Source organism: Bison bison, unplaced genomic scaffold, assembly GCF_000754665.1.
Source record: "Bison bison bison isolate TAMUID 2011002044 unplaced genomic scaffold, Bison_UMD1.0 scf7180017864279, whole genome shotgun sequence".
In the NCBI taxonomy this organism is placed as follows: Eukaryota; Metazoa; Chordata; class Mammalia; order Artiodactyla; family Bovidae; genus Bison; species Bison bison.
Genome location: NW_011494851.1, coordinates 1630539 through 1653796, shown reverse-complemented (window position 1 = coordinate 1653796; position 23258 = coordinate 1630539). Strand labels below are relative to the sequence as shown.

General features: G+C 36.5%; 1 protein-coding gene across 3 annotated transcripts in view; it reads left to right on the top strand.

Moving 5' to 3' along the window:
- Positions 1–23258, top strand: part of EPHA5 (EPH receptor A5) — a 398564-nt gene that overhangs the window by 296832 nt on the left and 78474 nt on the right. For all 3 annotated transcript variants that reach the window (XM_010848896.1, XM_010848895.1, XM_010848897.1), the window contains one exon: positions 2536–2641. In XM_010848896.1, the coding sequence (XP_010847198.1) occupies positions 2536–2641 (106 nt within the window). The remainder of the gene's footprint in view (positions 1–2535; positions 2642–23258) is intronic.

The window sequence follows — 23258 nt, the reverse complement described above, 5'->3', positions numbered from 1 at the left end:
TTCTTGCCTGGAGAATTCCATGGACAGAGGAGCCTGGTGGGCTGCATAGTTCATGGGGTCACAAAGATTCAGACATGACTGAGCGACTAACACTTTGACTTTCACTTTGTGAAGTAAATGGAGAGTTGCTCATTGCATTTGACAGATATCATATCATGCACAGAACTCAAAGGCAGAAGAAGAAAAGTTTCAGAAAAAAATTAATAATGTTGGTTCTTAGAAGAGGTTGTTTTTCAGTCACTAATTCATGTCCGACTCTTTGCGACGCCATGGATTGCAGTTTGCCTGGCTTCCCTGTCCTTCACCATCTCGCAGAACTTGCTCAGACTCGTGTGTGTTAAATCAGTGAGGCTGGTTCTAAATGAGTCAATCAGGATGCTGAAAAATAGGAGAGAATAAGAATGATGGATAAAACAGGAGATAATATGTATATATTATATCTCCTGTTTAAATAAGGCTGGCAATAGTTGAAGCACTATGCTAAGAGTTATCTCTAAGCAAAAAAAAAAAAATATATATATATATAACGGTCCCTGGAAATTATCCCTCTCTGGGGATTAATGAAATGAGACTTTACAAGGTTAAATAATTTGCCTTAATCCATATGTATAGTAAATGCTGGAGCTGTTTTCAGACTCAATTTAAATTAATAATATCAGTAAATTTAGGTATAAGAATTTGTTGTCCCCAAGAGAAATTATCTCATAGGCTTGTAGATAGCAAAGAAGCAGACTGTAAGGAAATGAAAATTTTCCCCCAGAGGAAGACTTTAAAGATCAGTGCCTTGGAAGAGACAGGAAAAATTCAAACAGTGGAGTTAGGTAAAGCAAAAGAAAGGTATGCTATTATATTTAACCATGGAATTCAGACTTGATCAGTCTTTTTTAATCTATAAAATTTAACATTTCTAAAATGTAGGAGGTGGGAATGGATTATTCTACTGAGAAAATGAGGAAGACTCATTATGAGCATGACTTTGTAAGGAAATTAAAAGAGAGGATCAAAAGCTTTGAAGTCCAAATGAAATAACATTGAGATTATTTGGACCAAGTCTTCATGGTTTTCTCTAGAAACAGTGCCACCTGCCTAAAGAAGATTTAAAGAACTGAGGAAGAAAAAAGTAATTTGAATTTGAAAATTAATAAAGCTAATCTTGGGGGAGGCTACTACCTATGATAGTGGGGTAGCTTTGCCCTACCACGTTTATACTGCTCACTGGTAATAAATTCTCTACCATGCATCTCAGTATCACGACAGGAAAAAGCAGGGTAAAGAGACTTTCTATTGCAACTGTTGTTATCCAAGAAAAGGAAGAGGAAGAGTACAGATTTAGATTGTAAATAATAGTTTTTCCCATCCATGAACCAGTTGTTGTCAATATTGGACTCTTGAAGACTGTTCTAAAAGGGTGAAAATGTAGATCTGTGTAAGAAGGTTGTCAGAGAATCAGTCAATTTTGGTTGAAAGAATCAATGGAGAGGTGACAAGCCTCAAAGGGGAAATATATGAATGTCCAAAAATATTGATAGGGCCAAGATCAGAGAGATTGTAAAAAAACAAAACAGGAAGTATAGTTGTTATTAGCTTTGGTGACTTAAAATTTGTTATCATGGAGGTGAACTTATCTAAGTTTACTCTGAATTTATCAAAATATAATGTCATTACCCAATAAGCATGCCAAATATCCCACTGAGGGTTTCTTGAGAACATTAATAAAATATATTTTGCTCTATAGGTTTCTTATTTTAATCAACTTAGTTTTAGTTATCAGCACAAAATAAAAATTTATTTGCTTTATTTAGATGCAACTATCTGATTATGTCCATATTCCTCTTATTATGGTAATTATATTATTAAAATATAAAATATTTCATCTAAATACATGTATTAAAAAAGATTGTGCAAACAAACTTAATCTTAATTTAGACTTAAAATTCTAAATGATATTGATATTTTTGAAAATGTGGTCCCAATAATGGAGGTATATTTAGTGATAATATTCTCCTTGAAATATTGATTTTTAAAATTATATTGATAATAGTGATATCATATGAGGTCATAGCCACATCATTTTGGACATTTCAACTGATGTCTCTAATAAAAAGTCCTATCTAAGATAATGAGGTATTTTTTTCCTAGAGAACAGCCACATGCAAACTCTAAAAATATCAAATCTCATATACTTATTATCTCCTATTTAGGAGGTGTTTGAAATTAAAGACTAAGTTCCAATTTTTTTCTTGCAAGCCTAAGATTGCTAAATGAATACTATGTGAACAATGACATTCATTTTTTATGATGACAAATAATCAGTGACTTAGTTGGTCTTCCAAATTTCCATTTGGAAAATAAATATTTTCTCCTAAAAATGTCTTTTCAATTACACATGGTTGAGAAGAGATATTAGGGGGAAATCTCAGCCAAATGTGGGTGAATTGCTTAAACTGTGCATTGATTACTGACTATTAAGCAGCTCTTATTTGAATGCATATGATCACTTTAACCACAGGCTCTATTTTCTCTGTCTCCTATCAGCAGTTGCAGCATCCAGCGATCAAAGCCAGATTCCTATAATTGCTGTGTCTGTGACAGTGGGAGTCATTTTGTTGGCAGTGGTTATCGGCTTCCTCCTCAGTGGAAGGTAAGACAGGAAGCTGTGCTTCTGAACTTTTGCAGCTGATCTCTGCCTTACCTTGATCTGACCGTTTGACTGTTAATCACATCCCAAAACAAATCAGGCAAGTGATATATCATTAGATAGCCTCTATGTAGGATATATTTCTTAAGTTTTACCTTGTCCATGTGAGTGCTAACTTTTAAGCACACAATTTCTCTTTTCCAGGTATATTCTCTTCACACGAATAGTATTAACATGTTATTATTTATTAGGTTGTTAATATAACCATATCTTTTCCTGATATAGTTTATTTTAACCTGAGTTTTATTTTTTGCCTTTTAAAAGCATTTATCAATATATCCTCTCAAAGGTTTCAATTTTAGTGTTTAGGAAGGCCTGTGTCTGTGCTTATTTTTTGAGAAGAATAAGACTAATAATTCCAGTTTAGCCAGTGTTCTATCCTAATAGGATGATAGATACAAAGTAGACACTCTGACAAACAGGCATTTTGAGAAATAACCACCCCATTTTTATGACTGCATTTAAATTCAGCTTCTGGATGATTTCAACCTGAATATGTCAATCAGAGTGTATATAGTGAATTTTATTGAATGTTTATATCAATATATACATTAATGTATGCATTAAATATCTACATTTTTCACTTTGAACAAAGAGGCAAAGCCCCCAACAAGAGCTCATGAGGAAGCTGTTTCCTGACATTGATCAAAGCATAATCAATCTTTCTAAAAAAATAAATAAAAGCATGAGTGTGTTCTATTCCTGCAACAAACATATTTCCATTTTTCATCCAGGCCACTGTTGGAAGGGATATTCAGTAATGAGAGCTGTCCATTTGAAAATGTTCTGATGTTAGACTATTACAGAAAACCTGATAAGTCTTCATGAAAGTATTAAACCTAAAGAAATATTTGAAAATATACGATTCAAAAAAAGTCAAGAAATCAATATTCATATTGATTTTGTACTATTTTACTCATTTACTTTTGACTCTTTGGCACCTATTCAACTGATAAATATATAGAATTAGGCATTTTCAGTATCCTGCATATTGTATTACGAAAAGAGTTATGACTACATCTTTAAATTATAGTCGAAACACTTTATTTTCATAAAATAAATTTGATAAAACATTGTTACTTCCTTTAAACATGCTTTTTCTTTCCCCAGAATTCTCTTTCTTCTAGTTCTTGTTCATTTAAGAGTGTTCAAAGTTTTCTTAAGAAATTGTTGCTTACTTTTACTATTAGAATAGCAGTGATTCACTTTCAGAATTGCTAGCTGGGAAGCAGTCTGTGTTCTATTGAGGACTGCCAGCCCTGCTCAAGCCAGAGCCTGGGTGGATTGTGCCCCAATGATCTATTCTCTCTGAAGTCACTTAGGGAGAATGCTCTACTTTTGTCTTTGCTTTCTGGAAGAGAAGCTAATTCCACCAGTCTTGTCATAAAAACTTTGCTCAGATTTTGATCAAGTAAGGTAATTGAATTGAGTAAATTGTAACTACTAAAACAACTATGATGATATAATCTGTCTTTTCTACCCAAAAGGGTGGTTGACTATCATACATTTGCAGGTTTGTGATATCAGTTATTTACTTGTGACTGAGATACTGGTTAGCCTCTTCCTTTCCAGTAGATCCAGAAGCGTTACTCATGTATAGGCACATGGGGATCATAAGAAGATATTATTTGTCTAGTCTACTGAATAAAAATGGAGGAAAGGGGCAAGGTCTAGAGACCAATACGTTTGTGTGTTTAAAGATTTATTAGAGAACAGATAAAATATAAGAAGCATTTTACTGTAGACGTACAGTTTATCTATGTAACCTAAGTATTGTTAATGTGAATTTACTCATGACATTCAGCTAGGGATCCTCGCTGACCTATATATGAATCAAACACTGTCCCCCGCCCTCATTTTTTCCTTAATATATATAAAACTGACTTAAAAGCAATTCACTTTGTTACATCTGCAGCATTAGACAAAGTGAGAGAAGTTTCAGTATACCTACTGTTTGGTAACTGAAGAACAGTATAGCTTTAGTGTGCATGCACACAGGTACACAAATTCCACATGCATCAGAAACTATCATACAAGAATAACGAAATTTTAGTGTCTAGAAATATCTAGTGCATTTCTCAGTTGAATTAAAATTATATCTACCCCTAGGAAAAGAAGCTTAATTTTCAGCATTATTAAACCCAACTCTTGATAATTTTGGATCTAGTATATTGCAAAAGTGTATTACTTTTTAAAAAATATCAGCAATTATAATTTGGACACTGTTCATTCATATTAATTCTTTTTAATTACACAGACTGTGATGCTGAGACTAGGAATTTTCAGGTTAAAGGAAAATACACTTTACTAAAAATTAATCTGAGATTTATATTTATTTACCAGCAAATTTTGGGCATGACACTTTAATTACTTCATTTTGTTGGATGTGCAATCTTGAATTTCAAGGAGCATTTGACTTATGATAGAAATATCTCCGGCTATTTTATTTTGCTTTTCATGAACTTAAACAGACTTATTTAGAAGTTAAATGATACTAGTCTAATGGGACTTTTCCTATATCATTCAAGGCAATTTTTGTTGGGACTAAGAAAATCTTATCTACCTTGTAGTACCTGGAGTATATTGAATTAATGAAGTTTTGTCAAATAAAAGAAAAACTAAATTAAGAGATGTGGACAAAACCTAACAAAAATTTGGGGAATTATCTTTAAAGCACTAACAAATTACTGAAAGTCTGTACTAGGAATGATCGAGGACACTGACATTGAATTATACATATTTCTCCTTGTGTTAAAATATGATTGATAAATACACAAAAATATAATAGCATTTAGACTCCATCCTCACTTTGAACTTATTCTCTTTGATCACCTTTTAACTTCTTGAATATTTTATAAACCAGATATTTGCTCCTGATTAAAATGTCTTTTAATTAAAAATAATTTAACTTCTCAGTGGTGATATAGACTTAAATTTGATATATTGCAAATATATTACTGTTATCTGTATGTATTTAGATCAGACAAGTGCCAGAGCTCTGCCGACATTTTATGTAAAAGCACAATAGCTTCTGAAATGAATCCTTTGTATAGAGTATGAAGTATCCTAAAACCTTCAGAGAAGCATCTTTGCCTAGTGGAAGTACACAATAATAATATTGATAACAGTAAGTTTAATATTTTCTAGATGAATGACATATGACCTGCTAGTAGGCACTGTTCCAAGGACTTCAAATGTAATATCTCACAACTCTGTATCTCCTTATTAGCTCTATCTCCAATTTATACTTCATAAAAGTTATCTCCTTGATGTTTCTTGAATATTGTAAAAATAGCCAAACTGTAAGGCTTTTGCACTGGATCTTCTCACTGTCTAAAACTCTTTTGCCCCAGAAAAAAACAGGACTTCCTCCTTCTTTCTTTGTTTAACCTCATTCTCTCAATTGAGTTTTCTAAAATAACGGCCCATGATTTCTTCCTCTGTGCATCAGATCTTCCTTAGCCTGATTTGGCTCATTACAGTACCCATTGCCATTATAATATACATATTAATATTTGTGTGTATATTTTGTTTTGCCTGGTGGCTTAGTCAGTGAAGAGTCTGCCTGCAATGCGGAAGAAAGTGTGTATATTTGTATCTATTTGGTTTATTTTCTGTCTCCCATACTTGAATATAAGCTTCAGAATGACAGGGATTTTTATCGGCAGGTTCTCTCACCTTAGGACAATGTCTAGAATATAAATTATATAGTTAGTTGATAAGGGCCTGGGTCTTGGGCACAGCTCTAACTCTAAGATCCTTACTCTTCACTATTTAACTTTCCTATGACTTATATCATTCAACTATATGATTTTGGTGAAACTCTGAACTCTTGTATGTGAAGCCAGTGGGTTTCTACTGCTAAAAATAATAGTATTAACATTTAAAAACTTTCTAAACTGATATAATATGAATAAAATAACCCTTAGAAATTAATCTCAGTGATATTTTGACCCTAAAGTAAATTAAAGAACATATTGGGTTAGCAACTTCCCTGGTGGTGCAGTGGATAAGAATCCACCTACCAGTGGCAGGGGATATAGGTTTGATCCCTGGTCTGGGAAGATCCCACATGCTGCAGAGCAGGTAAGCCCGTGCACCACAGCTACTGAGCCCACGCTGTAGACCCTGTGAGCCGGAACTACTGAAGCCCATGTGCTCCAGAGCCTGACCTCTGCAATAAGACAAGCCATTGCAATGAGAAGTCTGTGCACTGCAGCAAAGAGAAGCCCCTGCTCACTGCAACTAAAGAAAACCCATGCAAAAGTAAAAGACTCAATGTAGCCAAAATGAATAAATAACTAATAAGAAAAAAACATATTGGGTTATAGTAAATTTTCCCTTCATTATACACTTGAAAATTATACGTGGTAAATTATGTCTGTTCTAGAATCATACATATCAAATGTCACCACCCCCATAGCCATTCCTGGTTTTGTGAAAGCTAGTTAATTTCACTTTTGTTTTCACTCAAAACTTAAGTTCATCATTTTACGTGTGTCTGCCCTGATAGATATGTGTTTGTGTTGAACACATATTCCGGTGTTCAGTTCAATTCAGTTCAGTCACTCAGTCGTGTCCGACTCTTTGCAACCCCATGAATCGCACCATGCCAGGCCTCCCTGTCCATCATCAACTCCCAGAGTTCACCCAAACTCATGTCCATCGAGTCAGTGATGCCATCCAGCCATCTCATCCTCTGTCATCCCCTTCTCCTCCTGCCCCCAATCCATCCCAGCATCAGATTCTTTTCCAATGAGTCAACTCTTCGCATAAGGTGGCCAAAGTACTGGAGTTTCAGCTTTAGCATCAGTCCTTCCAAAGAACACCCAGGACTGATCTCTTTTAGAATGGACTGGTTGGATCTCCTTGCAGTCCAAGGGACTCTCAAGAGTCTTCTCCAACACCACAGTTCAAAAGCACCGATTCTTTGGCGTTCAGCTTTCTTCACAGTCCAACTCTCACATCCATACATGACCACCGGAAAAACCATAGCCTTCAGTAGACGGACCTTTGTTGGCAAAGTAATGTTTCTGCTTTTGAATATGCTATCTAGGTTGGTCATAACTTTCCTTCCAAGGAGTAAGCGTCTTTTAATTACATGGCTGCAGTCACCATCAGCAGTAATTTTGCAACCCAAAAAAATAAAGTCTGACACTGTTTCCCCATCTATTTCCCATGAAGTGATTCTGGTGTTAGTTGTCAGTAAATATCCAATGATTGGACAACTGACAAAGTGAAACCAGAGTTTGAAACTCTTGAAAATATGCTTGAAACTAGCTTTTCAGCATTATCACTATATGTGTTTTAGACCTCAGTTCCTTTGGTTGCATATGACAGAAGCCAAATTCAAAGTGGTTTATCAAAAAGATAATTGTAGATCATATAGATAAAAAGTTCCAGAGATTTTTTATAAATTGAAAGTACAGACTCTTGTAGATCCAAATGCTAAAATATTGCCTGCTATGCAATTGAAGATCCATGATTCAGGAATGCTCTGGCACTATTGTGGTATTTAAAGGCACTGATCAAAATGAGCTTATTTAGGTAGAGCCCAAGGGCTCTGATAGGTACTGAGAGAGAGATTGAAGGAGGAATATCCATCCAGAGGAGACAGAGAAGGAGTGGTCCATGAGGAGGCAGGAGACCAGATGATTGTTGGATTCCTAAAGTGGGACTGGTCACCAACTTGAATCCAGCCCCCATGTTAGAGCTCTTGACCTGCATCTTCACAGGTGGCACAGGCTCTGACAGGAACCTGATATACAGCCCCACAGAGTAAATCAATCAGTAGCACTGAGACCTTAACTAAGAACAGTATGGGAAGGCATACTGCATGGCAGTACATTTAGAGCTCATGCCTGAATCTGAAGTAGAGTCAATCTCAGACAAAGCACATGACCAAAGAATGAAGAGAGAGGCTCTCACCCAGTGTCTTTTTTCATATCCCCCACTTCATCTTTCAATATGTAAACCTCACTCACATGTCAAGACTCACATCAACTGTTTGTTCTATCATAAAACCTTCCTCAATTCCTTTAGCCAAAGTATTCTCTCCTCTGCTTAAGTCTCAACAATGTACCAGTATTTCTCATGGAATGTAATGCTTTCAACCACAAATTATAGTAAATATGTTCTCTCTTCTGCCCACCAGTGAGTATTTAGAGGATAAAAACCTGTGTGGCTCTCCCACATAACCTAATTGAATTAATGACTCATAAATTATTGAATTAAAGATAAACTGGGCATCAATCTGTATTTGAAGTGCTTTGTCTCATTTTCCCCTATTAATGTTCATAGTTTGGAAAAAAAAAATGTTAGTAACACTGACATAAGCACAATAAAATACCTAAACCATAAATGTGCTTTCTCCCAAGTAATAAAACTTTTGGTGTCATTCAGAAAATAAATTCAATGATGTCAAAGAAGTATTGCATAGGAATTAAGAAATCTTCACTAGCTTGCATTATTTATTTGACATCTGGACATGCTAATGCCAGTATGGTGACATACCTGGTGATATCAAGCAGTGTTCAGTTTTATAAATGATCATATAACATCAACATGATTGTACTTCGCTCTCAGTCTCCTTAAGTTATGCTCACCGTGCATCTGTTGATATATTTGGCACATTAACAACTAGGATTATGTACTTTCAGAGCTTGATAAGCTTTAATAAAAGTAAGTATTACACAAAATATTTTAATCAGATACTATTTTATTTTAAAATAATTGTAAATAGACAAATATTTGTAATCACATGCAATCACTGATTTTAGAAAAGAGCTCATTAAAAACAAATTCAACATTTTATGAATTAGCAATAGATGTGACATTATAAAACTCTAATAAATCCAAGCATGTGTATTGATTTAATATCTGGGAGTTGTTATACCTTCTATTTTCTCATGATTACATGTTTTTTTCTTCAAAGGCTCTGAATCAAAGATAATTAGAGACCAGATCATAATTTATTAATAACAGACAAATGGGGATCAGGGCACAGTAGTGCCAGAAAGACTGGGAGCATAGCAACAACTAATTGCCCACTGTGGGAAGTTAATCATCCTAGGAAACTGAACCCAAGAGGGTTACTGGCTCAATTGCTCAACGTTATTGAATATCCCACCTGCGACTTTTCACAGATCAAGCATGTAAACATCACTGCAACTCTCAGGAAGTTATACTGAGGCAAACGTTTGAAAAGAAAACCTCTCTTCATGGTACTGGAGGCAAGTTAATCTCATTGATTTGCAAAGATGAAAATTATTTTAGCAAGAATCTAGAGGTTCATATTTCATGTACTATGAAACACAAGACAGGTCAAAAGCCTAACCACAAGAGCCAAATACAGTTTTTTGTTTTTTGTTTTTTTTAAATCTCTGTTTGCCTGAAGCTGTGTTTCTATAACATGATCCCCATCTGAAAGAGCGAGCATGCTGTCATACCAGAAGATGCTGGGCTCTGGAAGAAAACCCTTCTAGGTTTCTGGGAACCTCACCACATCTTTCAGAGTCCATGATAGCACAGGCTTTCATAGGAGCCTGAGAGCCAGCTCTGCAGACAAAATCAATAGCACTGCCCTATGCCAAAGGGTAGACCACCTATTCAACAAAAAATTCAGTTAATTTCCTGAGCCATGTCTAGGAATATACTTACTGCTGAGAAATGAAGCAAATGAACAATAAAATGTTCCAAATGATTTTAAACACCAGGATAAAGCTACATTTGTTCAAGACCTGTGCTCTTTTTTTAAAACTTGTGTGAACCTGGCAAGTAATAAATGTTTCAAATGGAGTAGCAACTCAGACTCAAACAGCTGAATTCTTATATTATGCTGTGTGGAAGTGTTGAATTCAGATTTGCCTGATGGCTGTGATGGTTATAGTGCTACAATACATACTATATCCCAGCTATCTTTCTTACCAAATTCTTTTAATCATCCCTCACCACCTGCTTCTTTCTTATTTCTTACTCTCCTGACTTCCTAATCTCACAGAAAAATGACAAACTTTTCTGTATCCGATCTTTGGCATACATTTGCTGTCAATAGTCTATAAGCATTTTCCACTTTCTTGGAGTCATCAGTATTGCAGATAACAATGTTAGAATTATGTTTTTATTATTATTTTATGTTTAATTATATGCTTCCAATGATTATTTATGTAAAGACTTATCTTTTGTTCCTGTTCTTGTGGTCTGCTGCTAAGTTGCACATCTCTGTGATGGTCATGAGTTCTCTTGAGTCAGGGTCGATCGAAAGGCAAGCCAGACCATTAAGCTTTTTTTTTTATTTTTGTTTTCGCTTGCTTTACATACCTCCTCTTTCATCCTGATTGGCAAGATATCATCAAATTGGCAAACTGAGACATCTGTGTGTTAATTAGTGGAAAAAAGCTTCTTTGTTTCTTAGGGGTTTTTTTGCCATTCTTAGACCAACTACGTAAATCCTCTTCCGTGTTCCTCCAGATCAAATATTCCATTGGATTCAAATATCCCCTCGTATCTCACAAACACCACTTCTCCACCTCCAAGAACTCTCCACTGACACTGAGAAATCCTAGTATTGCTTTCACATTCTTACGCCTATTTTACCTGATTTTCCTGAGGCAAATTTAATAGACATTGGTTTAAACTGATTCTATTCATTGATGATGTACACATTTTGCCAACATTTAAAAAAAAATGTTATCTGTGGAGTTCAATTCTGTTCATATAATTTTGATTGTTTTTAACTTGTTGAAACTTTGCTAAATGCTTCCCCTGTTTAATGCAAAGATCTATCTTTTTCAAAGTATAGAGATGTAGGACACATAAGAATGTAAAAGATAATCATAACATACAATCACAGAGCAAAGAATTGAACAAATATCTTTAGAATATGTAAGAATATAAATTAAGTGAATATTTTCTATACTAATATGAATTGAATTTTTGCCTAGATATAATAGAATTTATCACCAATCCTCATTGCTAAAGTTATTTCTGAGATCTCCATATGTGCCAACAACACTATGCTACATTTTTAAGGCTACCAAGTTCAGCATAAGTGTTCCAACAGATATTAAATTTGTAGAATTTTTCTGATGTTCTTAATTTGCTGCAAGTAAAATTATCTGGAAAATGACGATCTGTAGGTCCAGCCTTCCTCAGAAAATTTTAAGATAAAATTTAACCACCCAAATGCCTCACTTCTATCTCATCATGCCAAAGATGATATAAAATCTGTCATCATCAAACCAGGATGAGTTTAATGTTTATGTGATGAGTAATGTTGAGCATTGTTTATATACACAGTTTGATGACAAGTATATGATCAATCAGAATTCTAAATTTCCATGACTTTGTATGTGTTCTAATACATAAGGACCTCTTGATATATTTTGACATTGGTATCTGACTTTCTCTGACCTCCTTCTAGTCTAGCTGTTTCAAACATACTTATAATTGTCTGTTAGATTCACCTCTTCTGTACTCATTTAGAATGTAAAGGGACAGGACAAACTGGACCTTTCCTTGAGTCCTAATGATTTATAAGGAATCATTCAAACCTGTGATAGTGTATACTGTCACTCAATAAGAGGGAAATAGCTACTTTGAAGTTGATGTCAGTTTTATCATCTAGTATTTTTCTACCCAAGTCCTGAGGCTTCTAACTCCTCATCCAAGAAATTGAAGTGGAAGTCCTGTGTATTTCAAGTATCTGTCTGAGCCTATGCAGTTTGGCCCTTTGCCAGGGTGACGGGGTTCTGCTTGTGAGTCTCCAACTCTTTAAAACTACCCTCATTCTAAGAGTGGAGAAGGAAATGGCAACCCACTCCATTGTTCTTGCCTGGAGAATCCCATGGACGGAGGAGCCTGGTAGGCTACAGTCCATAGTGTCACATAGAGTCCAGCATGACTGAGTGACTTCTCTCTCTCTCTCAGAGACTTCTTAAATAGCCCAGCTTGAAAGTCGATTAGGGGTCACCTCAATACATTGGACTGATTCAAAATTGAGAAAAGAGTTAATCAAGGCTGTATATTGTCACCCTGCTTATTTAACTTATATGCAGAGTACATCATGCAAAATGCAGGGCTAGATGAATCACAAGCTGGAATCAAGATTGCCAGGAGAAATATCAACAAACTCAGATATGCACATGATAACACTCTAAAGCAGAAAGTGAAGAGAAACTAAAGAGCCTTTTGATGAAGGTAAAACAGGAGATTGAACGAGCTGACTTAAAACTCAACATTCAAAAAACTAAGATCATGGCACCTGGTCTCATCATTTCATAGCAAATAGATAGAGAACAAGTGGAAACAGCGACAAATTTTATTTTCTTGGGCTCTAAAATCACTGCAGACAGTGACTGCAGTCACAAAATTAAGAGACTCTTACTCCTTGGAAGAAAAATATGACAAACCTCAATAGCCTATTAAAAAGCAGACACATCACTTTACCCACAATGGTCCGTATAGTCAGAGCTATGATTTTTCCAGTAGTCATGTATGGATGTGAGAATTGGACCATAAAGAAAGCTGAGCACCTAAGAATTGATGCTTTCAAATTATGGTGCTAGAGATGACCGCTGAGCGTCCTTTGGACAGCAAGAAGATCAGCCATTCAAACCAGTCAATCCTAAAGGAAATCAACCCTGAATATTCTTTGAAAGGACTGATGCTGATGTGTCAGTACTTTGGCCATCTGATGCAAAGAGCCAACTCATTGAAAAAGACCGTGATGCTGGGAAAGATTGAGGCCAGGAGGAGGAGGCAACAGAGGTTGAGGTGGTTGGGTGGCATCACCAACTCAATGGACTTGAGTTTCAGCAAAGTCTGGGAGATACTGCAGTCCATGGGGTGCAAAGAGTCAACTTAATGACTGAACAATATATGCATATTTGAATTCAAAATGTATAGTTTTATTTTCTGTTTTTCTTTGATTAAAATTATAATATGAAAATTTCCTATGTGGTTGAAAATATTTAAAAAATAAAAAATTACTGCTTCTTTGATATTCTAGTATCTAACTTTTCCCATATATTTTTCCTTTTGTTTTGTTTGTTTGCTTTCTTTTGTTGTGTTGGTGTAGGGGAAGGGAGTTGCTGTTTTATCTCTAATATTCTTAGAACACATTTGTATAATTCAAATTAAGGGACAGTGAATATGAATATTTTAAAGACTGTTGATATTTATTGATAAATGGCCCTTCTAAAACATTGTACCAATTATCATTCCCCCAACAGTACATGAGATCGACTGATGGCTTACAAACTAGTTAGTCTCTACTAATTTAATAGGAGAAAAATAGTTCTGTGTTTTTAATTGCATTTTTTTTTATTTTTGAGATTTAATAGGATCATTTATATATTTGCAATGAGTATATTCATTAGTTATTTTACTGCCCATTTTATAAGTTATGTGTACATGTTCTTTACCCATTTAGCTTAGTGAGATCTTAGCTTTTCATGTAGTGAAAATATATCATTAGAAGTAGCAAAATTTGCTTGCTTTTTAATAATATTAATTTTATATGAGGTACAAAAAATATAAATTTTATGTGGTTGAGTATCTAAATTGATATTCTTTATAAACTTATGTAAGTACCAGCACTATTTATCACACTCTCCTTATTCTGTTTTAGGTCTCTACATGTAACATTTACTAAAAAAAAGTATCTATGTAGATAATCTTTTATCTATACTACCTCTAGACTATAAAACCTATTCTTCTACTTTATATCAGGATCATATTAGTTTAAATATTATAATTTAGCAACATTTTTCAATGTTTGTTCAGGAAAATTCATATTGGGAAATCACATATGGTCACAATTATAAATATTTGACATGTGTGTGCATGTAAAATACTTGCATGTAAAAATACACACATGCACACACACATATGTGTATATGCCATTGCATGTGTATAAAGCAATTATCATTATTAACTACTGTTATGTATGTGTATAATGCATTAAAATAGTTAACATTTGTCACTGTTGTATTTAATTCTAAACATAACTACCATAATATATGATTTGGAAACTACTAACTAGTACTAATAGGCCAAGTATATATTTACATGGAATTTGAATAGTTTGGTATGAAAATGAGCACTTAGGTTTCTTTTAAATCATTCCCATAATTAATTCAATTCTCATAATTTTTATCACAAAATACACATATTCCTTTTGTTTTTATAATTTCAGTGTACTTCCCCAGTTACTTTAATTATTTGTGAGTGATGTAATTAAACTGAAAGATTAGTCCCAGTTTTTCTACCCAACAAATTTAATAATGATAGGTGTGATTCAACTTAGGAAAATTATTTGACAACCACAATGCAGACAGCTAAATAAATTAGAACTTAAATATTTGGCTTATTTTTTTGACTAATCTCTTTCCTTTTTTGGACCCACTCATATTTTTAATTAACATTACACTTTCATTAAGACAAAGGAGTGTTTAAAGTAAATGTTACTATCACAAAACTGTGCTTAAAATATTCTAATTTTTTTTTGTCTGGCTGGCAAAATTAGCATCACTTTCTTTGCAACTTTGCTTCCCTTTGCTTTTTCCCTTCTACTTCTCTCAAAATAAAACCTAAAATAGGTAAGCACAGTCAAGTTAGTGATGACAATGATACACTCCTCTCAAAGAAGCCTTGAAGATAGACTTGATTCAGCTGTGAAATGATTGGAAAGAAGAAGTTTAGTGGAAGGAGCTTGTAGAAACTTGTAGTTTCTAGAAATGGAGATGATTGATGTTTGCTCATGGAGGTATCATCCCACAAGAGAAACACATGATGCAGTAGTGTATGCATGCATGTGTGTTAAGTCACTTCAGTTCTGTCTGACTCTCTGCAACCCCATGGACTTGAGGCCACCAGGCTTCTTGGTCCATGGGATTCTACAGCCTGGGAAGCCCTCAATATTTTGTATATCAACACTGTTCTTGTGCCAGAACAAAGCTAATGCTTGCTATGATAAGGGAATCAGCCACCAACACCTGAAACTGAGACTCAAAGACAGACAGTGGAGTGTAAAAGCTTTACAGTGAAAAAAAGAGAAGGCTTCAGGTATGCCCTGATTGGAGGTTTTGGCTTGGGATAGCCTGAGGTGGGCTAACAGGAAGTAGGTCATCCCATGTGATTGATTAGGCTTCCTCTGTTGTTCAGTGGCTCAGTTATGTCCAACTCTTTGTGACTCTATGGACTGAAGCACACCAGGCTTCTGTCCTTCGGTATATCTCAGAGTTTGCTTAAACTTGTGTCCATTGAATCGATGATGCCATCCAACTATCTCATCCTCTGTCACCCCTTTCCCCTCCTTTCCTCAGTCTTTCCAAGAATCAGGGTCTTTTGCAACAAGTTGGCTCTTCTCATCAGTGGCCCAAGTATTGGAACTTCAGGTTCAGATCAGTCCTTCCAATGAATATTCAGGGTTGATTTCCTTTAGGGTTGACTGGTTTGATCTCCTTGCTGTCCAAGGGACTCTAAAGAATGTTTTCCAGCACCACATTTTGAAAGCATCAGCTCTTCAGCGCTCAGCCTTCTTTATGGTCCAGCTCTGACATCTGGACATGACTACAAGCAAAACCATTGCTTTGACTATACAGACTTTTGTGGGCAAAGCAATGTTTCTTCTTTTTAATAGGCTGTCTAGGTTCATCTTAGCTTTTCTTTCAATGAGCTTGTGCTTAGTCACTCAGTCATGTCCAACTCTTTGTGACCCCATGGACTGTATCCCACCAGACTCCTCTGTCCATGGGGATTCTCCAGGCAAGAATACTGGAGTGGGCTGCCATTTCCTCCTCCAGGGGTTCCAAAGAGCAAGTGTCTTTTGATTTCATGACTGCAGTCACCATCTGCAATGATTTTACAGCCCAAGAAAATAAAGTCTCTCACTGTTTCCATTGTTTCTCCATCTATTTGCCATGAAATGTTAGAAACGGATACCTGTATACAAATATACAATGTATACTAATATACTACTGGCATTTGGTTATGTAAATTTGAATAATGTTTAACTGTTGTCACTTCAATCATGTCCAACTCTTTGAAACCTTATTGGCTGTAAGCTGCCCAGCTCCTCTGTCCATGGGATTCTTCAGGCAAGAACACTGGAGTGGGTTGCCAGTGTCTTCTCCAGGGGATCTTTGGAATTGAACCCGTTTCCAGCCTCTCCTGCATTGCAGGCAGATTCTTTTTTGCTAGCCACCAAGGAAGCCCTGTTAAAACTTAAATGATGAAATGTATGAAAAAGTGAATGGTTTGATTTTCCCATTCAAAATATCACACTGGGCAGATTTTAGCAAAAGTACTTCAAGGATCATGTAAACTCTTTTGTTAAGGGCTCATTTGATTTTTCTGACCTTGTGCGTGTGTGCTCAGTCACTTTAGTTATGTCTGACTCTTTGTGACCCTATGGGATGTTGCCTTCCAGGTTCCTCTGTCCATGGGATTCTCAAGGCAAGAATACTAGAGTGGGTTACCATTTGCTCCTCCAGGGGTTCTTCCCAACCCAGGGCTTGAATCAGAATCTCTTGGGGCTCCTGCATTGGCAGGGGGATTCTTTATCACTATGCCACCTAATAAGCCCTTTATCTTTACTGTGAGGGATACACAAATATTGTTAGAGGAATTGTGAGTTTGAGTGGACCTGGAATGTTATGGTCTTCTTGACAGACCGGAACCTGGGGACAAGAAGTCCACGAAAAGAAGGTGAAGAAAAGAAGGACACAGGGACCCAAGTCTCTAGTGGAACAAGGGTACTTTATTCATAGCAGTGTGTGCTTGTATATTGTTATACAAGGAAGCTTTAAGCAGAAAAATAAAGTTGAGTAAAAAATACCAAAACCAGATGCATAACAACAGTAACTAAGGGAGTAACAATAATCATAGGGCCATAACACCAGTAACTAGGGGAATAACAATCATCACAGGGCCAGAAGACAATCCATGTATTGGAAATAGGAACATGACTGAGTAGTTTTATAGAAAAGTTAAAAGTTACAGAAAGGAATCCATGTATGTGTTTCACCTCATGATCTCAGTCCTGAGAACTGTGTGCAGCTCTGCTCGTTCCTGTTTTCCAGGAACTGATAAGGAACAGAGGGCCCTTGAGAAACAGAAAATAGCATATAGGATTCCTTAAAATTAAACATTCCCTGATACTGGAAGATGAATAAAATTTTAAGAGTTTACCAGGAGAGTATGTGATGGAGAAGGAATATAAACATGAATGCACTTGGCATGCTCTAGGCACTGTGACTCTTTAGACCAGTCAGCAAGGCCCCCCAAAACCTCGGCCTGAGGTTTTCCCTAGCCTCCTTATCCTTCCTTCCTGCCTTTTTAATGGCATGACTTATCATATATAAATTAATATACATATATATGTATATATGAAGTACATACACATAACTAAAAATGTATATGTATAGTTCTATTTTACTCTAGCCCAGGAGCACTTCAAAGAGAAAATGTTTTACAACAAAATATTCATCTTTTCTTGAAGGCTTTCCTGAAAACTCTAGAGAAAACTGAGCTTTACTTTTATATAACTTTGTATAAATCTGTGGATCAATAGCTCAGGGGGCAAAATGAAGTCACTAAATAATTTTACAGTTTTGTTATTTTGTTTGATATGTTATGACTTTGAGATAGTAACTAGTATTGGAATATAGAGGTGCAAAATATCTGTCATTAATCATTAATCTTACATTTGACAAAAGCCTGTAAATTTAAATGTTAGGAAAGGAAAACCTGTGGTTTAAAAAAAAGATATGATGAAATTTACAGTTAATTAAAAAACTAGCCTTGTGTATAAATAATAGAAATTAGCACTGTAAACAATTTGTAGGAGAATTATTTAAAGGAATTACCAGAGAACAAATTGTTTTTAAGTACCTTCAGGTACTTTAGAAGATTTTATTAATATGCTGACTATTAATACACTAATTACAAACCTTTTATTTTGTATTCATTAAGTGAATTCCCCTAAGACTGTTTTGAGACCCATCATTCAATACAGCAAGTATTTGTTACATACCTACTGGGTCAGTGACTGTCAAACTGGCAAAAAGAAACTAACAGGTTTTGAAAAATAATAATGCTTTCGTCCCACAGTCAAAGTGTTTTAATTTTTATTGTTCTGGGGTGAGGCCTGGGCATTGTGTCTTGTTTTGTCTATTTTACAAAACTCCCTTGTTGACTCTAACCTGTAGCCAAGTTTAGAATCATTATATAATGTGAGCAGAAAACATTTTTTATATAATGTCTTATTCTTAAATCATAGCACAGGGATTCTTAGTAAATATTTGGAGATAATAGGAATGATCATGTTTGCTGTAGCAAATAATTTACAAGAGGTATTTGATGAATTTCATTTTGAGTCCCCAAATGTATACTGGAATAAGTAAACTGAATCTAACATGTTCAAAAACCTTTGCTAGTTTCATCAGTTCTTTTACCTGTGGAATTCATGGACAAGCTCATTTTATAATGATCTCTCTGACCCAACAGAATGAGTAAAAGAAGTGCAATGAATCATCATTAAAGTATAGCTTGGGAAATAAACCAATTGAAGTATAATCTAAAGATAACTTGCCTCAAGTTTTCTTTCTGCTTTTGAAGCCAAATCCAGCCTCTGTCCTCTGACAGCAAATTAAGTCTTAGAGTTAGAGTTTTGGATTAAGTAGAAAAGAATTGCTTTATTGCTTTCCAAGGCAAAGGATACTTCAGTGGGCTAATGCCTTCAGAACTGTGTGTCCTAACCTGGAGCGTTAGTGAGTTTTATAGCAATGGTTCAAAGAGGATGTGATCAGCTTGTGAAGATTCTTCTGATGTGTTGGTGGTGAAGTAAGTAGGAACCAGAATCAAAACCTTTTGGTTTCAGCTGGTCTGGGGTCTATGTGCTGGTATGCAGCAAACCATTAACTTCTGCCACCTGTTGGGGGTTTCAGTATCTGCCTGAGTGCATGCTAAGTCACTTCAGTCATGCCCTACTCTTTGCTACCCTGTGGACTGTAGCCCACCTGGCTCCTCTGTCCATGAGATTTTTCAGGCAAGGATGCTGGAGTAAGTTGCCATTGCCTCCTTCAGGGTATCTTCCTGACTCAGGGTTCGACAGTAAAGAATCTGCCTGCAATGCAGGAGACCTGGGTTCAAAATGGATTTGGAATGTCGGGGAAGTTTGTAATTTCCTCGGGCCTGTCTTGTCACAACAAAAATTTGAAGCAACTGATGTACCAGTGTTATAGCCCCTTGTAATTTCCTCAGTCAGACCAGTGTTACAGCTCAGTTTTCTTTAGAAAGCAAAGTAAAATACATCCTCAAGGCATGAGAGTGGGTCGACCCAAAAGAACTGAAGAAAAGAGAAACCCCCAACCCCTACCCCGGCCTAATTTTGGCTCCTCTTTTTATGTTTTTTCTCCTCCCCCTGGGCCTGCCCTATGTAAATTGGGCTAGCCAAGAGGGCCGTTTGTTTTACCTGAGGGTCTCACTCCCATCCTCAGACCTTCCTCTCTTCTATTTTCATGGGCTTTTCCCTTCGTCTTTTAGCCACCACCATTCTGGAGTCCTTTTTCCTATTCTAAGTACCTAACAGGAAGATCCCCTGGAGAAGGAAATGGCAACCCACTCCAGTATTCTTGCCTGGAGAATACCATAAACAAAGGAGCCTAGCAGGCTATAGCCTGTGGGGTCACAAAGAATGGGACATGACTGAGGGATGACACACTTTCTTTACTGACTGAGCCATCTGGGAAGCCTTCAGTATCTATAAAACACAGAAGAAAATTTTGTGTTTTCAGTATCTGCAAAAGTCTCAAGTATATTGTTATGTATATCCTTTGAGGGGGAACCAGGACCTTGCCCCAAAGCTACCCTATTGTTTCTTGTTTATTCCTTGCTTATCTCCACAATGCCTCCCTTAGCATATTTGAATCTGCCTGTTGGAACTCAGGGAAGGTCAGGGAGACTGAATGGACCCTATTTCCCATAATCAAAAAATGGCACTATAAGCTTTTTGTGCCCAGGAGGCCCACAGGGTTCTGACAGGTATTACTTTCATGTAGTTTGATGTTCCTGGGCCTAATAATTATCTTTAGAGTAATAAATGAGATTTGTTCCTGATTCCAAAGTTAGAGTGAATTTGTTTATTTATGTCACTTTGTCCTTATGACAAAGGATGGCTGCACATGGAACACTTAAATTTGTAGGATTTGGGGGGTGTTTTTATTTTAGAAATCCTTGATTATGTTTGACTTATTTAAGGTTTACCTGAGTCACTTATATGATTTTGTCAGGGGAGTTTGTAATTTCCTCGGTTCTGTCTCTTCGCAACAAAAATTTGAAGCCATGGACGGACCAGTGTTACAGCCCTCAGACGGACCAATGTTATGGCTCTGTGTTACAGCTCAGTTTTATTTAGAAAGTAAAGGAAAATACATCCTCAAGGCATGAGGGCATGCTGACCCAAAAGAAGTGAAGAGAAGAGAGGCCCCCAGCCCAATTTTGGCTCCTCTTTTCATATTTTTTTTTCTCCTCCCCTGGGCCTGCCCTATGTAAATTGGGCTAGCCAGGAGTGCTATTTGTTTTAACTGAGGTCCTCACTCTTCCTTGGACCTTCCTTTGTTCTATTTTTGCAGGCTTTTCCCTTTCTTGTCTTTTAGCCACCACCATTCTGGACTCCTTTTCTCTCTTCTACCTAACAATTTATTCTCAGTTTTATACGTGCATTTGAGTAATATAGTAGAATTGTATCAGTGAGTATTTTTTATGGCAACCTTCGTTTAATACTTTGAAACAAACTGTGGCATATTTTGCTATAATAAAGGCTAGACTCAGAAAAAGGCAATTTAGTTGTTGTATGTAATTTTTTGTGAACACAATTTATCTGATATTTTAAACCTGGTAGCTAGCTATTAGTGAAGGAAGAGAGAAAGGTTCATAACTAGATTCCCCATGCAAATGTATTTAAATTTTCAACAGAGGGAGAGGGAGCTGAGAGTAGAAGAGGGATAACAATGAAAGGAGCTGGAAGATATGAAAGAAGAAATTGTGCTTCTAGTACATCCTGATGCAGTACCCAGTGCCCACATCCTACCTCCACAACTTGTTATGAGTGCCATCTTGGAAAAGTGGTTCCTTGTGTCAATTAAAAGAAGATGTACAACTTGAGAGTTGTGAGTTAAGTTTTATTTGGGGCAAAGTGAGGACTGCAACCCTGAAGGCAGCATCTCAGATAGCTCTGAGAGACTGCTCCATAGTGGCAGTGGGGGATAGTCAATATATAAGGTTTTGGTGAAAGGAGAGTTCAATATCATGAAGCACTCATTTTACAAAAGGTTTTTTGTTAGGCATGAGTATCTGATGTCCCATGAAGGGATTTAGTGCTTCTCTAAATATGAGGAGATAAAAGGATTGAGATCATAAAACCTGTTCCTAAAAACATCTAGCTGTCTAAAGAGCTGCCCCACCAGCTTCCCTGGAGCAGAGTATCTCACTCCACCCTGAATTCCCTCAGGGGTTGTTGAAGGTCAACAGCAATAACAGCATGGGGTTCAATCTCCACAGAGGCAGATGACAAATGCCTTTGTTGTTAGTGCTCTTGGTAAGTGCCAATTTGTAGTTTACGTGGCCCCCTTGTGGTCATAAATCAAACCACACTTTGGGGGCATTTCAGATCAGATCGCATCAGATCAGTCGCTCAGTCCTGTCCAACTCTTTGCGACCCCATGAATCGTAGCACGCCAGGCCTCCCTGTCCGTACCAACTCCCGGAGTTCACTCAGACTCATGTCCATCAAATCAGTGATGCCATCCAGCCATCTCATCCTCTGTCGTCCCCTTCTCCTCCTGCCCCCAATCCCTCCCAGCATCAGAGTCTTTTCCAATGAGTCAGCTTTTCGCATGAGGTGGCCAAAGTACTGGGGGCATTTAATGACAATTTTTTCCCCGCTTTGTTGGAAAGGCTTGTTCCCAGTTCTGAAGAAGGTTTTTGTTGAAAGGCCACTCAGTGTGCTATTACTGGACTAGGTCTTAATAGTCAAAGATCTCTGGACACCTGTCTTCTAGTTATGGTCCAGGAAAGCATTCCCTTTGTTGCATCTTCCCATATCTAGACTTACACTGTTAAAATCGGTGATCATATATCAAGCTATACATTTGATCAACTGCATCAAGTCTAGTCATTATTTTCACTGGAGGCTCAGTCATACACATACATACAAGAAATAATAATCTTGTGAAACAAGCAAAATACAAATGGTATAGTTAATAACATTAGGGGAATTCAGTTCACTTCAGTTCAGTTGCTCAGTCGTGTCAGACTCTTTCAAACCCGATGAACTGAAGCACGTCAGGCCTCCCTGTCCATCACAAACTCCTGGAGTCCACCCAAACCCATGTCCATTGAGTCAGTGATGCCATCCAACCATCTCATCCTCTGTTGTCTCCTTCTCCTCCTGCCTTCAATCTTTCCCAGCATCAGAGTCTTTTCCAATGAGTCAGATCTTCACATCAGGTGGCCAAAGTATTGGAGTTTCAGCTTCAACATGAGTCCTTCCAATGAA